General features: G+C 41.6%; 1 protein-coding gene across 1 annotated transcript in view; it reads left to right on the top strand.

Annotated features, from left to right (window-relative positions):
* The window catches only part of LOC147163481 (protein bicaudal C homolog 1-like), a 62,416-nt gene that overhangs the window by 35,274 nt on the left and 11,793 nt on the right, over positions 1–15,349 (top strand). Inside the window, exons 7-11 of the mRNA XM_086093758.1 lie at positions 3,316–3,498; positions 6,819–7,070; positions 9,079–9,210; positions 12,319–12,511; positions 14,408–14,557. Coding sequence (XP_085949884.1) covers positions 3,316–3,498; positions 6,819–7,070; positions 9,079–9,210; positions 12,319–12,511; positions 14,408–14,557 — 910 coding nt within the window. The remainder of the gene's footprint in view (positions 1–3,315; positions 3,499–6,818; positions 7,071–9,078; positions 9,211–12,318; positions 12,512–14,407; positions 14,558–15,349) is intronic.

The raw sequence follows: 15,349 nt of genomic DNA, 5'->3' as shown, positions 1-15,349 counted from the left end.
CTCATTTGTTCCCAAAAACATACCAATACGTTCTATTTTAAATGTTTTAAGTGTGCTTCACCCGTTCCCTGCACTTCAGTCTAATCTAGCATATATTCAAAAAAAAAAAACATAAAACCTTATAAATGCATCTTTGGGAGCATTGTAATATTTAAAATAGAACGTATTTATACATTTTCGGGAGCAAATTAGTTAATTACGACCAAAAATTGTAATCGACGCACAATCCTTATATAATAACAGTATATGCAGTACAACGTGGACATTACTAATTAATTAAATTAAAAACTGCATTAAACAGCATCAAATTAGATTTGATGATACCTGCAGCAATCCTGCCAATGCTGCTTGCTTTCATTTTTATTATTATTATTATCATATTTCGAGTCTTTCAGCATGATTGTGTTTCAAACGGTACCTTCGTAGTGTCTCACAATCTTCACCTGGTTGATGGAGAAAAATTGCAGAAGGCCTCACTCTTTAAAAAAAAAAAAATTAACGTTCCGAACGCCTGCGTGACTTGTCCGTCAACTTTCAAACGTATTTCAACACCGTGGTCGTTACGGTCCGCGCCGCACCAAAACCAACAAGACTCTGCGTGCGTGCGAGAGATTTGAAGTGGCGCGTATTTGTGCGGCGTCTGCTGAAACACGTCGGGCTTTATCTGGCCGTACTTCGGTGCGCTTAACAGCTCTTTGCATAAGCAGCAAAAAGTGCCGCTGGCGGCGGGCGTCCCGAAAACTGTTCATCCAAAGAACACCAAGTCAGCGGAAGAGAACAGAGGCACGTTTTCTTTCGGACCCGTCGGCCAGGAATTGATTCTGCCTTTCACTGGTTATGTTTACAACAGTCAATTATTTTCCAGGAAATTGTAATTCAGCCTCAGTTGAAGCCTTGGAAAAATATCTTTACAGACACTTGAAAGTATCCTTACACCCAAACCGAGTGTCCAAACCCAAAATCTGGATCCTGGTCAGTTTTTATTGGGTCGAGTACAATTCTGTAAGCTTTTTCATTGTCGTTAAACATGATGTTTTGTGTGACATGTTCTGTCTTTTATGATTTATTAGCCGGTATGTGCAAATGTTATGGCAATCTTTTTTGCAAGTTTTCACTTTGGATCCTGAACGAGAAATCGGGTTTGAAAGCAAAATGTATTATTAACATTTCATGTTTTTTTTTAAGGAGATGAAACTACCATAAAGTTGTGCAAAAACTCAGAACACACAAATTATTACTTACTAAACTTGTTGAAATATATCAATTTTGTGCAGAGGTGGCAAATCCAAGTCCAGAAAGTAAAAACTCTGTCACAGCTTGGCTTTAGCTCCTGATGCTAGCTAGGTAGCTCCCATGGTGCTCGTTTACCTGCTAGGGAGCTAGCTAGCTAGCATCAGGAGCTAAAGCCAAATTGTGGCAAGGTTTTTACTTTCAGGTGCTAGCTAGTTAGCTCCCTAGCTAGCTCCCGCGGTGCTTGTTCACCTGCTAGGGAGCTAGCTAGCTAGCATCAGGAGCTAAAGCCAAATTGTGGCAAGGTTTTTACTTTCGGGTGCTTGCTAGCTAGCTAGCTCCCTAGCTAGCTCCCACGGTGCTCGTTTACCTGCTTGGGAGCGAGCTAGCTAGCATCAGGAGCTAAAGCCAAATTGTGGCAAGGTTTTTACTTTCAGGTGCTAGCTAGCTAGCTCCCTAGCTAGCTCCCGCGGTGCTCGTTTACCTGCTAGGGAGCGAGCTAGCTAGCATCAGGAGCTAAAGCCAAATTGTGGCAAGGTTTTTACTTTCAGGTGCTAGCTAGCTAGCTCCCTAGCTAGCTCCCGCGGTGCTTGTTTACCTGCTAGGGAGCGAGCTAACTAGCATCAGGGTTGTTCCCATCTTTTTCCACGTCTACCGAATGGGTTGTTGAGGTGCTGGATTGTCAGGAGGTTTCCCACAAGCTTTGCGTGTTCAACTTCAGCAGACAGGTGATGAAAGCTGACTTAACCTCCGAGATATTTACATTTTCCATCGCGTCTTATCCCGAACTGAGGTTTTCCACCCATGCTTTCAACTTGTAACCGTACTCCTGCGACTGCTTTAGCGTAAAGCTGAGGTCAGCTCCAACTCTAAAAGTCGGCCTTTTCTTCATTGATCGCACGAGTCCGGCTGCCCTTTTTGTGTTCTGACCTACATTTCTCGATCCCTCGGAGAGCAAGTGTGGAAGCGTGATACAAAACGAAGGCCAAGCACATATGGGACTGATCAGTGGAGGCATTTCTTTGGTCGGAGCGATTCATGCTGCTTACCCTTCACTGGAAGCCAAACCCGACGTGGCGTTCTGCCCAACAGCCAGTGTTTGGATAACTTTGTGTGTGTGTGTGTGTGTGTGTGTGTGTGTGTGTGTGTGTGTGTAACTGCATGCATAAGTTAACATGGAGTGAGGTTGTGTTTGTGTGTTAATTGTTGGACCGCTGATATCTGCCACTGTCGCTGAGATTATCATCTATGCTTAGAAAATCCTGTCGGTGGACCAACAGGCCAAATGCGTGTCTGGGTTGGCAGACAACTTTGTGGGCTCATAGTTTAAATGCCAAAAGTTAAAAACATCGGCGTGCATTTAATGCAGTGGCGGACATTCATTTGTCTCGTCTGCCTAATTCATTTTTGTTGGATTAGATCGGAATGCTATCTTAACTAATTTGCTCCCAAAAACGTATAAGTACGTTCTATTTTAAATGTTTTAAGTGTCACAAAGACGTAATGATAAAAACAATTGAAATGGTTTTTTTTATGCTAGAGCATACAGAAGGCTTTGGTGCAGCCTCTCAACTGCAAAGAACGGTAGTTATTACACAAACGGCCAACAGGTGGCAGCAGAGTATAGGAGATCAACCAGGGCCATGTTGTAAAAAAGCTCGTTAACTCACAATTCTAAATAGATTTGTGAATAATGATGAAACTTAGCTATATTCTAATGCTAATTACTGGAAGAAGAAACTCTAATCTTTCTTTTGGTAGGTTCCATGTTTTTATAGCCATAAAACACAATATTCTGTGGGCCTTGCAAAATCTGTCAAAATCCAGTAAAACAGCTGGAAGCGAAGGGGGTTGCTTCAGTGAAAATGGCTGCGAGTGAATTAGCTAATAGGTGAAAAAATAAACAAATTCTAGCACCTTTGCCATCCACTTTATCACACTTTGAATGAAACCACACAGCTTTGCAAGTAGAGCTTGGGCGTTGCAACTAGGAGAGCAGCATTGAAGAGAAAATTGAGATGAAGTAAAAACATGTTCCTATATTTTGGCGCATCCCTAATGTGCGTCTGTCCTCACTCATTTCAGGAGCTGCTCCCTCTAGTGCTGTCTTTCGAGCTCCCCGCCATCATGCAGTCGGACCCGAGCTCGCCGAGCGTGCAGGCCATCTCGCAGACGTACAACCTCGCCGTGTCTTTCAAACCGCCCACGCGGCTGTACAGGGCCACCGGCGTGGTGCGCGGCTCCCAAAACAACGCCAACGCCGTCAAGGTGAGGAGCGACGGATGGGACGGGCTTGCTCGTGGTACTTGCTGATTTGAGACTTTTTCATTTACCAAGTGTTATAAATGCTACAAAAAATGGAAAGTATTAAGAAGCCAAACAAGGGGTTTGTCAAACTTTTTGGGGTCAAGGAAAAAAAAGTTGGCTATGTTCAAGGAAAAAATTCAAACGTTACAATAACAGAGAATAATGTAAATGTTTCCAATTTTAGGGGGGTTCGAAGCCATAATCGATTCAGACGTTTTGTGAAACGAAACATATGAAGCAGAACAGTGACATTGATGCTAATATTCTTTGATTTTGTGACATCCACCGTGTTTTTTAGGGGGTGTGGGGTTTTGAAAATGTGAATGGAATTGTCATCTTTTTTTCGATTTATAGGGGGGGAAAGTAAAAAGAAAATTCCCAGTGCATTTCAATGGGTGTCAATTTTACGCAGATTTTCGCTATTGGAAGAAATGATAGACCAGGCCAGCACGTGAATTACGAAAAACCACATGTCCGGGTCTGGACTGTATCTCATTATACGCAGATCTATATGATCTATATATGCAAATCTAAAATAGTGCATTGGCGCCATAGACTGGCAGTTTTGAATCATTACCGTTCTTTTCAAATTTGGAATTCACAGTAGAGCAACATCAGCTATGGAGGATCAAAACTGCCAAAATTAAAAATATATAAATTAATAAATAAATGAATAAAAGTGGAAATAAAAACAGATATAAAAAATACAATACAAAAATAAATATAAATGGAAATAAAAACAACAAAATATATATCCATAAATACATAAAAATAATTTTAAAAAAACAACAAGATTTTATTTTTATTTTTGTATTTATTTTTTAATTTATATATACATATATCTATAATTTCCATTTATATTTATCTTTATATATTTTTTATATCCATTTATTTATTCATTTATTTATTTTTAATGTTGGTCCTCCATACAAAAAAGACTGGAAAACACATTCTTAGCACTAAACATTGTTTGGATTCCAAATTTGGAACGACGACATGAAAATCCATCTTTAGAACCGAGTGTCTTAATGGCATATTAGTTCACTTCAGTTGCCAACGGTCACAAAATTAATTCAACTCATAATCCAAGTCACTGTATATTGCAAACTATTTTCCGGGCCCCAAACTCAAATTTTCAGCCCCAAGCTCCAATTTTCAGCCCCCCTAAGGAATCCGGGCTCTTTCCTTGAGCCCAGCAATACCGTCAGCATTACTGCTTTTTCCCGCACAAGCCGCCTCATTTCTTCTCCGCGCACCCGCAGCCCAGAGAGTGCTGAGTGATGTTTGGGTGGCGTGAACTCCGCTGCGGGGGCGGCGCAACTCTTAAAACGTATTTAGCTTAGCCCACTCGTGCTGCAGCGAGAGGAACGTCCTCTCTCATGCGCAATGCCTCGAAACGCAAAATCCTACAAACTTGCAAGTGAGCTCGAGCCTGCCGAGGACTTTTCCCGTCTCTCTTGCCAATAAATCATGCGTTCGCGAGCTGCATCAAGTATGTGTGTTCAGTAAATGCGTTAGAAACGTCGGCGTCTTTTGCGAGTTTGCGGGCAGGTCAGAGGGGGGGGGGGGGGTGAGGAGGCCAGACGAAGGCCGACGTGATTAGTGGAATGCGTGAGCGCGATTATGCGGTGCGGCGAGACCCCGGGAATACCTTGGTGGATTGCCAAAGCCGCACACGGGGGGATGGATTCCCCCTTTCCGCCATGGGAAAGACGGGCTTTACAAGGCCAAGTGGATCGCTCGCATAGCAGGGGGGGGAGACAACCCCGAGTTGGTATCCTCAACTCGTTGACAGGCGGATCTCAAAATTGACGGGAGTATTTTCTCAAGGATATGGACTGTTTTACATCTGAACGGAATTCTAAATGTGCTTTTATTGTTAATTTTCAAGCCAGAAATAATGATTTTAGGGTTGAGAACATTTATGTAGGTGGTAAAACAACAATACGGACATAAGTGGCTTTTTTTTTTTTTTTTTTTTTTTGGGAGGGAGTTTCTGCACTCTACTGTAAACGGTAACATTAGAGCGCCGCTATCCCTACGGTGGACCCTGTAAGGTTGAACCCCGACTGTAATGACAAGTTTGCTCCATATTATTTATTTGGTTGTTAATAACATAACTATCAGATAAATTTTTCAAAAATCCTTTCCAGTTTCATTCATTTTGTAGAAACTTTATTTGGACGTACGCCGCCATTGTTATTTACGTGGCAACGCATTCAGCGCATAGTGACGTAGAATGGCGGCTGAAAACAGGAAGCGTTTCAAGCGCAGCCTAGTTTTTGCTGAAGATTATGAAATTGATTATTGATGCAAAATTAGCAACATTTCTGCTGAACTGGTATGTTTTTTTTTCAACATTTTGTTTATTTCTAAACCCAGAATGTTAAAAGGAATCCTGACTGTAATGACGTTTGCGCTATATTTATTCGGTTGTTGCTAAAAATCATTTCCAGTTTAATTCATTTTGTAGAAACTTTATTTGGACATTGTTATTTACGTCATAACGCATTCAGTGCGTAGTGACGCAGAATGGCGGCTGGCTCTCTGCCGAGCAATGTGAGACGCGTATAAAGAAAGCAAGGTGAGCCTCCGTCGCGTTCCTAAAGGGACGATTAAAACTCGCGTGTTGTTTCTTTAGGAACGCGACGGAGGCTTACCTTGCTTTCTTTATACGCGTCTCACTTTGCTCGGCAGAGCAAAGCCGCCATTCTGCGTCACTACGCACTGAATGCGTTATGACGTAAATAACAATGTCCAAATAAAGTTTCTACAAAATGATATTAAACTGGAAATGATTTTTAGCAACAACCGAATAAATATAGCGCAAACGTCATTACAGTCAGGATTCCTTTTAACATTCTGGATTTAGAAATAAACAAAATGTTTAAAAAAAACATACCAGTTCAGCAAAAATGTTGCTAATTTTGCATCAATAATCAATTTCATAATCTTCAGCAAAAACTAGGCTGCGCTTGAAACGCTTCCTGTTTTCACTCTTCTTTGTCAAACTCATATTAGCTCAGGGGCCACATGGAGGAAAATATTATGCCAAGCAAAATGGTCTGCTGCCATCTAGAGGTCTGCAGTGAAATTACACCCAAAGGAAATAGGGGGGGGGCAGCGCAAAATAGAGATACAAACTGTACAAAAATCCGCAAAATAGCAAACCCTCGTACTTGTGATGGAGGGAGGATCGCTGTCCTCCCTGCGATCAATGTTTCTTGTTTTTGGAATGACCAAACTGTTTTGTTTTTTTGTTGTTGATTTGTATTTTCCAGCGTGGCACAGCTGTGCTCCTGGAGCACTTGGCAGGCGGCCTGGTGAGCACTATCTCAGTCACCACCCACCTGGACATCGCCCCCCAGCACCACCTCTTCATGAAGGGCCGCAACGGCAGCAACATCAAGCACATCACCCAGAGGACGGGCGCCCAGATCCACTTCCCCGACCCCAACAGCCCCCAGAAGAAGTCCACCGTCTACATCCAGGGCACCATCGAGTCGGTTTGCCTCGCCCGGCAGTACCTCATGGTGCGTATTTTGCGCCGGCTTCAAACCTCTCTAGCGTTTGTTTTTTTGCGGTCGCTATTCCGACCGTATAAGCAATTCCCCAGTCGGTGCGGGAGCCATAATGGATGTCACAGTCGGACCAGCATCAGTTTGGTATGCGAGGGATGTGCGGGCTTCGCAACGTCAACCACCGTGACCTTTTTGGGGTTTGGGGAGAACCTTGGCCGGCTTCGCTAAAATGTGCATGCGCAGTTCGGCAACAACTATTAAGGTGCCACATAGCTGCTCGTTAGACACATTATCTTGCCTGCCGCTAATGATGATGGTTTGCTTGGATTTCAGACTGCAATTGCGAGTTCATTTTTGACAATTTGGTTTGGGTTCGGAAGTGCATTGTGGTTCATATATTTTTTAGAGTGCCCTTGAACCTGAGGTAACTCTATTTTGGACTATCATCACTAGTCATTTTTGACAATTACAATTACAATAGATATTTGTTTTTTGTTTTTTTTGGGGTGTGTATGAAAAATATTTTAAAATAATTGTTATATGATTTGTTTTCATTTACCACTCAAAGAAAATTGGTTTTGAAAAGAAAAGCACTATTGTAGATATAAATTTGCATTTGTACACTGTTAGTGTCGTCGAGGGAAAAAAAGCATGCATTTATTTTCACTTTGCTGCGTCTTCATGGAAAACATAAAATTATTTGGATGACTCCAAATTTACAATTAAAAAATCCACAATTTTTGGGGGGGGTTAAAAAATAATACGTAATGTATTTTAATAACCAATTTTAGGGGGAAATCATGCATTTAAAAATGTTTGTCTACGGCCAATGAAACGTTGTTCTCTTATATTACCTGGATTAATAAGGGTTTAATTAATAGGAGAAAAAAGAAAAACGGGAAAAAAAGAGGACTGCTGTGTTCGCACTAAAGAGCCCTCAGCAGAAATTCTACAGGGCTTCCCTCTCTTTGTGCCGATCGCCTCTTATTTGGCGTGGACAACCGTTAACGACGACCAGCGCACTTGTGGTGACTGAACGCGTCTTTCTCATGCTTTGGAAACTGGAGCAAGAAAAACAGCTTCACGTAGTGTGGCGAAGGAGAGCAAACACAAAGCCGAGAAGTAAGAAAAGAAAAAAAGGCCTAAAATAAAACGTCAAGTGGACACGCGGGACGGGGAGTCCTGCCCCGTCAGGGCGCACTTTGTGATTTGGCCCCTCGCAATGTTGATTACAGCTCCAATCTTCAACTCGTCAGAAGCGGGAGCTACTCTGCTGCTAATTACATCTATTCACAATAGGAACGCCGGCCGTGCAGCGCTCGGCCCCAAAAATATAGATGTCTGTGGTCTTGTGGTGTGGTGGTGATAATGTGAAGCATATTGCACTTGGCGGAATTTCCCCAAACTTAAGATGCAAAAAGTCCACCGGCAAGTCTTGAGTATTTATTGGATTGGTTTTACCTCCCGAGTTTACAAGTGATAATCGTACTGAGGGTTTATGTTGTTGCTCCCAGATTTCATATGAACTTATACTTTATTGTTATAATATCTTGCTATCTAGCTAGCTATCTAATAGCTATAGCTAGCTAGCGATTGATATATCTACTGGCTATAGCTACCAAAAGCGATCGCTATATCTAGCTAGCTAACTAGCCAGTTTAGCAGTCAATATTAGCTAGCTAGCTCGTTAGCAATCACCTCAATTGCAAGTCTTTGTTAATCTAATTGTGAATAAAAAAAATAATAATTTTTTTTTACATTTTATATTGTACATTTTTACTATAAATAATTAAGTAAAATAATAGTAGCCTAATGTAATCTATTTTTTTAGTACACATTTTTTACTTATTTATCTGTTTTTATTTTTGACTTCATCTACAGATGACCTGGCACGTCCGTCCATTTTATAAATCAAATACAAGAAAAGTTTGCACACCCACGGACGAGAACGTGTGTGTGTGTGTGTTGCCTGAAATTCTGACACATGCCTATTTTTATTTTTTATTTTTTTGTCCCTCAGGGCTGCCTGCCGCTGGTCCTGATGTTCGACATTAAAGAGGACGTGGAGGTGGAGCCTCAGTGCATCACAGCCCTCATGGAGCAACTGGATGTCTTCATCAGTATCAAACCCAAGCCCAAGCAGCCCAGCAAGGTATGACGGTCGCAATCGCCCGTCTCGGCGCGTTTCCTCGAGAAAGAACAACATTCCATCTTAAGAAAAGCACCTCGCGTCTTCAAAGGCGAGAGCGAGCGAGGGCGGCGTCGGTCTGTCCGATGATATTAAACAAACATATTGACAGGTCGCATTTCAGTATGTGAGCGACTTAAAAAGCAAAAAATCAGGAAGGGAAATCAAAGGGGAACCGGCGGTGCCATGTTCAGTCGGCGTCTGCCGCAGCGGAGAACCACAGTCTTGTCTTCAAGCTGTGCGTAAAGCAAAGAGGACCGGCCGGCTCTGTTTTGTGTCTCGCAGGAAGACTTGCTTGCATTCTTGGTTAATATGCGTGGAAACTCGACATGGTTATTATCATAAGAACAGCGGGAGAAACATGTTTCCTCTGCAATCTGACATTTTTATTTCGCTATCCGCGTGGACGCCAACATAGTGTAAAGTATGGAAAGAAAACAAAAACATGCACAATTCAAACGTTTAGAAAAGCTCGTTTAAGTTCGCCTTTCAAGTTTATAGTGCACTTGAAATGTCACTCGATCGCCAAATCCGTACTTTGCTCATTTCGGAGCAGTCCAGACTCGTCCGGGCCAAGAGGCGCCGTGCCCAACCCATACTGACCTACTGAGACGAATACGGAGATGCCAAGCGCTGTTCCAGCTGCCCACCTCTGACCCCCGACCCTCCTAAAAACCCTTCACTTAAATATGTTAACGAGGCGACAGCAGTAGGCCCGCCGTCCAAAGGCGGCCCACTCCCTTAGCACTTTGGCACAGCCATAAAAGAACGATTTGGATTCTGTTTTTTTGAAGAATGGTCAAATGCAAACATGATGTGTGTGATTTTTTTTTCTTCTTCTCGCATTTATGATTGTTTGCAGTCCAAGAGGGGCAGAGCTTGTGGTTTGGCTGGAAACGGTCCGTGCGATTAGAAGACGAATGAGCGGTCTGACTTGATTATTTCTCTAACAACTCATATTGAATTCATTTTCCCAATATTTGCGTTAAGTGGGAGTGTGTGGCTTCAAGTTCTGTGTTTCTTTATGAAGATATTTGCGTCATGTATGACCACAGCCAATGAGAATGTGTGTTCATTTGCATGCATGCTCTTCATTGCGAGCTACTCAGTTGTTGTTGTTTTTTGCATAGCATATAATACTTTTTATTTGCTTATCGATCGCTATAGGTAGCTATAGCCATTAGCTATATCAATTTCTAGCTAGCTATAGCCATTAGATATATCAATTGCTAGCTAGCTATAGCCATTAGATATATCAATCGCTAGCTAGCTATAGCCATTACATATATCAATCGCTAGCTAGCTATAGCCATTAGATATAATCAATCGCTAGCTAGCTATAGCCATTAGATATATCAATCGCTAGCTAGCCATAGCCATTAGATATATCAATTGCTAGCTAGCTATAGCCTTTAGATATGTCAATCGCTAGCTAGCTGTAGCTAGTAGATAGATAGATGGATGGATGGATGGATAAAATGATAATCTAGATAATGTATAAAAAATAATTACAAAAAAATATGACTTTGACAAATCAAATACAATGTAAAGGACCTGTGTCAAGCTCAAGGTCTGCAAAATCAAATCTTATAAAATCTTGTCAAATCTTTACTGAAATTTTAAATTGTCATGCGTAATAAATGTAATACTGTTGAGATTTTGCAAGAATTTTTTTGTTATCCTTTTTACGCTAACGTAAAGAATTCAAGAATAATTCAACAAACTATTATTCTTGACGTCTGATTTCAAAACTAGTAAGCCATCATTTTTTTTGTGTATACGTAGTAATACGATAAGACGATTAAAAACGTATTTGGTTTCACTTTTATAACGGCCCAATGAGGGAAGTTGTGACTTCAAGAAAACTTGCTGTGTCTGTACAAGATCAGAAGTCAAACCAGATTGAATTCAGATCAAATTTATTTTGGGGGAATTAACAAAACATGCTAATCACTACATTTTAAATTTATTGAAAATTCGAATTGATTTTGAAACGAGAAAATATGTGTTAAAAATAAAATAAAAGTCACAGCAACAAAATTCCCTGTGCATGAACAGGTTCAAAAGTTAAACCAGAATTAATCCAGATCTGAACATTTCAGGTCACACATTCACCACTTTATGTAACATAGAGCGTATTCTCGGGATAATAATTATAAAAATAAAAAAAACATGTCTTATGGTATCAAATTTGATCGTACCGTGCTATGTGTGTCGGGGAATGTGAAGTCAAAGCAAGTTTCCTTCAAATCGGATCCAGATTGCACATTTGGCAGCAATCGGCCCATTTAACAAATCTCACCGTATACACTTCCAGTATATCGCTGTCATATCTCATCAGATCAACTTGTAATTAGTTGTGTTTTTTCTGTGATCCTTTTACATTTCCACAAATCCTGGCAGCGGATGAAACATGACCTCCTTTTTTCACTATTTACATCCCGCGTTGTCGTGGCTCGCTCGTTTTAATGCCCTTTTGTGCTATATTCTCCCAAATCCATTTTCCCGGTCCGATCGGCGTCATCATAAGCAGCTTTTTTGAGAGGCGGCGGTCGCGATCACATGACGACGGTCGCCCTTCTTGGCTGCATCACCGAATGCTTTTGAAAAGCCATCAAAAATAAAAAGCTGGCAATTTGCGGGATCCTTGTGACATACTTTTCAACTGTGTGTGATAATTGTCCCCACATGTTTCTCTTAACATTCCTCATCATCATAATGTGTTTTTTTTTTGTGTTTTTTGCCTCCTAATGTGACGTCAAAGGCAGGAATAATATTTCCTTCATACTTCCATTGTGTGTGTAAGTGAGCGTGATGTGCTGAAAAAAAGTCGTCCATCAAATGTTGCTCCCACACCGACCGACCGACTGTTTGTCATTCTAATCTCTCCTTAATTCCCTTCTTCCTTCCTTCCCACCGTGTTTGTCCCCCCCCCCCCTCATCCTCCCTTTCCCTCCCTATCTCGGCGTCCAACATTCCCAAACCCTCTCCCGTCCCCTCCCGTGCTCCTCACGTGTTGCGACACACGCGCAAATATTGAATCCTTTCCCTCCTTTTTCTCTCTTTTTTCAGTCGGTCATCGTCAAGAGCGTGGAGAGGAACGCCGTCAACATGTACGAAGCCCGAAAGTTCCTCCTGGGCCTGGAGAGCAACGGCGTGCCTTGCCCCTCGCCCTCGGTGGCCCCCAACGGGCCCTCGCCGTCCCTCATCTGCCCCGTTGGCCTGGACATCCTGGCCTCAGCTGGTCTGGGGCTCAGCAATCTGGGTAGTAAGAATGATAAATTGTCAAAAATTCTTCAACAAAAAGAGGCTTCAACTTCTTGAATTTGACCGTATAAATGTCAAATCGGTTACTTCTGGTGTGTTTCAAACAGCCAGAAAGGTTTTCGCTCCACTAGCTTGGTGCTAATGCTAAATAGTAGGGATGGGCGAGTACCGATACCAGGTACCAATACACCGCCTTATTTTACAATCAGTAATTAGAAATTAGAAGAATAGAAAATTGCCATTAATTTTATGTAATAGGTCTTTACAAGTGGTATCGGTACCAGTGGTACTTAGTATCGGTCACTACTCAAGAGTAAGAGGAAAAAGTGGTATTGAACTTCCTTATGCATTAGTATCTATGTTGCTTTGCTCTAACCCCTTAATCAACACAAGAAATACTCACAATCATATATTCTTTATCCTCTGCAAAGAATGCCGAATGTTATGTTAATGTGCCGTACTGATGAGCTGAGAGGAGTTGAGAAGCCTCAATGAGCGGTATTAATTTTGCCAAAAGTCTGCCAAATTGCTGCATCTCAAGGTTGTGCTTGTATCGTTAAAAGTTTTTTTTTTTAATCGTCTGGACAACAGCTCATGTCTTAAAAAAAAGCTCTTAATTTGAGCCACTTGTATCTCAAGGTGCCATTGAATTTTCAAGATAACCTAAAAGTTGCTGTGTCATTAATTGAAATACTTAACTCATTTGCTCCCAAAAAAATTATAAAAACGTTCTATTGACAAGGTCCCAAAAACGTATTTATATGTTTTAATGGTTTTTTTTTTAATACTTAAACATACAGAAGGCTTTGATGCAGCCTCTGAACTGAAGAGAAAGAACGCTTGAAGCAATGGTAGTTGTTACAAAAAACGGCCAGCATGTGGCATGAGAGTATACAGATCAACCAGGCCATGTTGCAAAAAAAGCTCTTTCCCCCACTGTTTTAAACAGATTTGTGATTAATGATGAAACTTAGCTATCTTCTAATGCTAATTGTTGCAAAACGGAAACAGATAGAAATATACTTTTTCCCCTGATGAAAGAAGAGACTCTAATCTTTGTTTGGGTATGTTTTTATAGCAATAACACACAATATTCTGTGGGCCTTGCAAAATCAGTCAAAATCCAGTAAAAGAGCCGGGAGCGAAGGGGGTTGCTTCAGTGAAAATAGCTGGGAGCGTATGAGTGAAGGATATTTTTTACCCCCCAAAAGTTGCTCTCGTTTGTCCAATTCTCAATTCTTCGCCGTTTCAAGGTTTCGTACAAGAATCCGTACTTCCTTACGGGGGACAGCGTGTTCCTTGCTTAAACTCAATGAACATACATTTTATCACCTCACTTTTCCTGCCAAATGAAAAGCGGGGAAAAGTAGATTTAATGTAAATAATCAGTGGGCAAAAAATAATAATAGCATTCCGTGCAGGCAGGCCCAGTTCTCTTGAACGGGTTCAAAGTTGGCGGACCAAGTTGTGGACGGGCCCACATCCCGGCCGTTAGTAATTGCTACATGCTTCTCCTGCTCGGATTACAGAGCAGCCTGCCAGCGCAGTCCCGTGCCTCGGTCCCGGAGCCAAAACGAGCCCCTTGGTAAAGCCACAGACCTGCTGCTCTCTGTTTTCATACTCGGACTTGGGGTCAACGCACTCAGCGGCGCATTGTCTCAATAACAAGGCTGCGTTGGGGTACCGAGGCCCGGCGGATCGGTGCTGACCTTGCAGAGCGGCCGAGAAATTCCTTCTCACGCTTGCCCGCTGCCTCGATGGAATTCTTGTTAAATAGTCGGAAAAGTTTGATTATTTTCCCAGAGGGCTTGGCGTAACATATGATTAGCTTAAAAAAAAAAAAAGGAAAAAAAAGTTATTTTTTGACCACTGATTTGTCCGATTTGTCCCACAGGCTTCCTGGGTGCGACGGCGTCCCACTCGCTGGCCAACTCGCCCGCCCCCAACGCCGTCCTCAACACCTTAAACTCCTCCATGAGCCCCCTGCAGGCCCCCAGCCCCCCCACGCCCTCGCTCTGGCCCAGCTCGCTCACCAGCACGCAAGGTGATGACATCCATTTCTTCTTCTTCTTCTTACATAACCCTGGTATCGAAAATCCTCCAAAATCGGCACTTTTCAGGAGACCCCCCCCCCCCCCCTCAAAAAAAAGCAACAATAGCTTTTAATGTAGTAACATTACATCGTCAAAGTGCGGAAGCCGCAGAGCTGCTCAATGATGAAGAAAATATTCATCCTGATTACAATGGTAAGAATTGAAATCACGATTAGGATGATGAAAATGTTTAAACGTAAAAAAAAATCGAAGACAAATAAAAACAATTTGAAACAATATAATATGCAAGTTCCTTTTGGATGAAACAAAATGTATTACATTTGTTATTTAAAAAAATAAATAAAAAATGGTTGCAAATGTATCAATTTAAACAACTCAAATAACTCATTTATTATCAATACTCTTATTTCCCTACAATTAGGCTGATTTTGTCATTGTGGAGTGTAATAATTGACATTGGAATTGAATTTCGATTAATTGCGCAGCCCGAGCGGAAGCCATTTCAATGCTTTTGATTGGTCCAAAATATGTGTAAAAAAAAAAAAAAAACACCCATATATATATATATATCTTTACAATAAGTCTCTGCCACATTTTCAAATGATCACTACTACAACATTCCGAGAAAATCACGATGTCCCGTCATTGAACATCGAATCAATTCGTTATGTTAATAACAGGGTACTCATTGGGGTCCTCCGCTGGGGAGCCCTGTTCTAAATGGACTCTAATGATGCAAACGCTTTTTGGAACTGTATGGATGACTATTCTTTAAAAAAAAT

Source organism: Leptonotus elevatus, chromosome 13, assembly GCF_054856555.1.
Source record: "Leptonotus elevatus isolate MCC_2025b chromosome 13, RoL_Lele_1.0, whole genome shotgun sequence".
Taxonomy (NCBI): domain Eukaryota; kingdom Metazoa; phylum Chordata; class Actinopteri; order Syngnathiformes; family Syngnathidae; genus Leptonotus; species Leptonotus elevatus.
The sequence above is the reverse complement of the archived record's forward strand: the minus strand, read 5'-3'. Positions and strand labels throughout refer to the sequence as shown.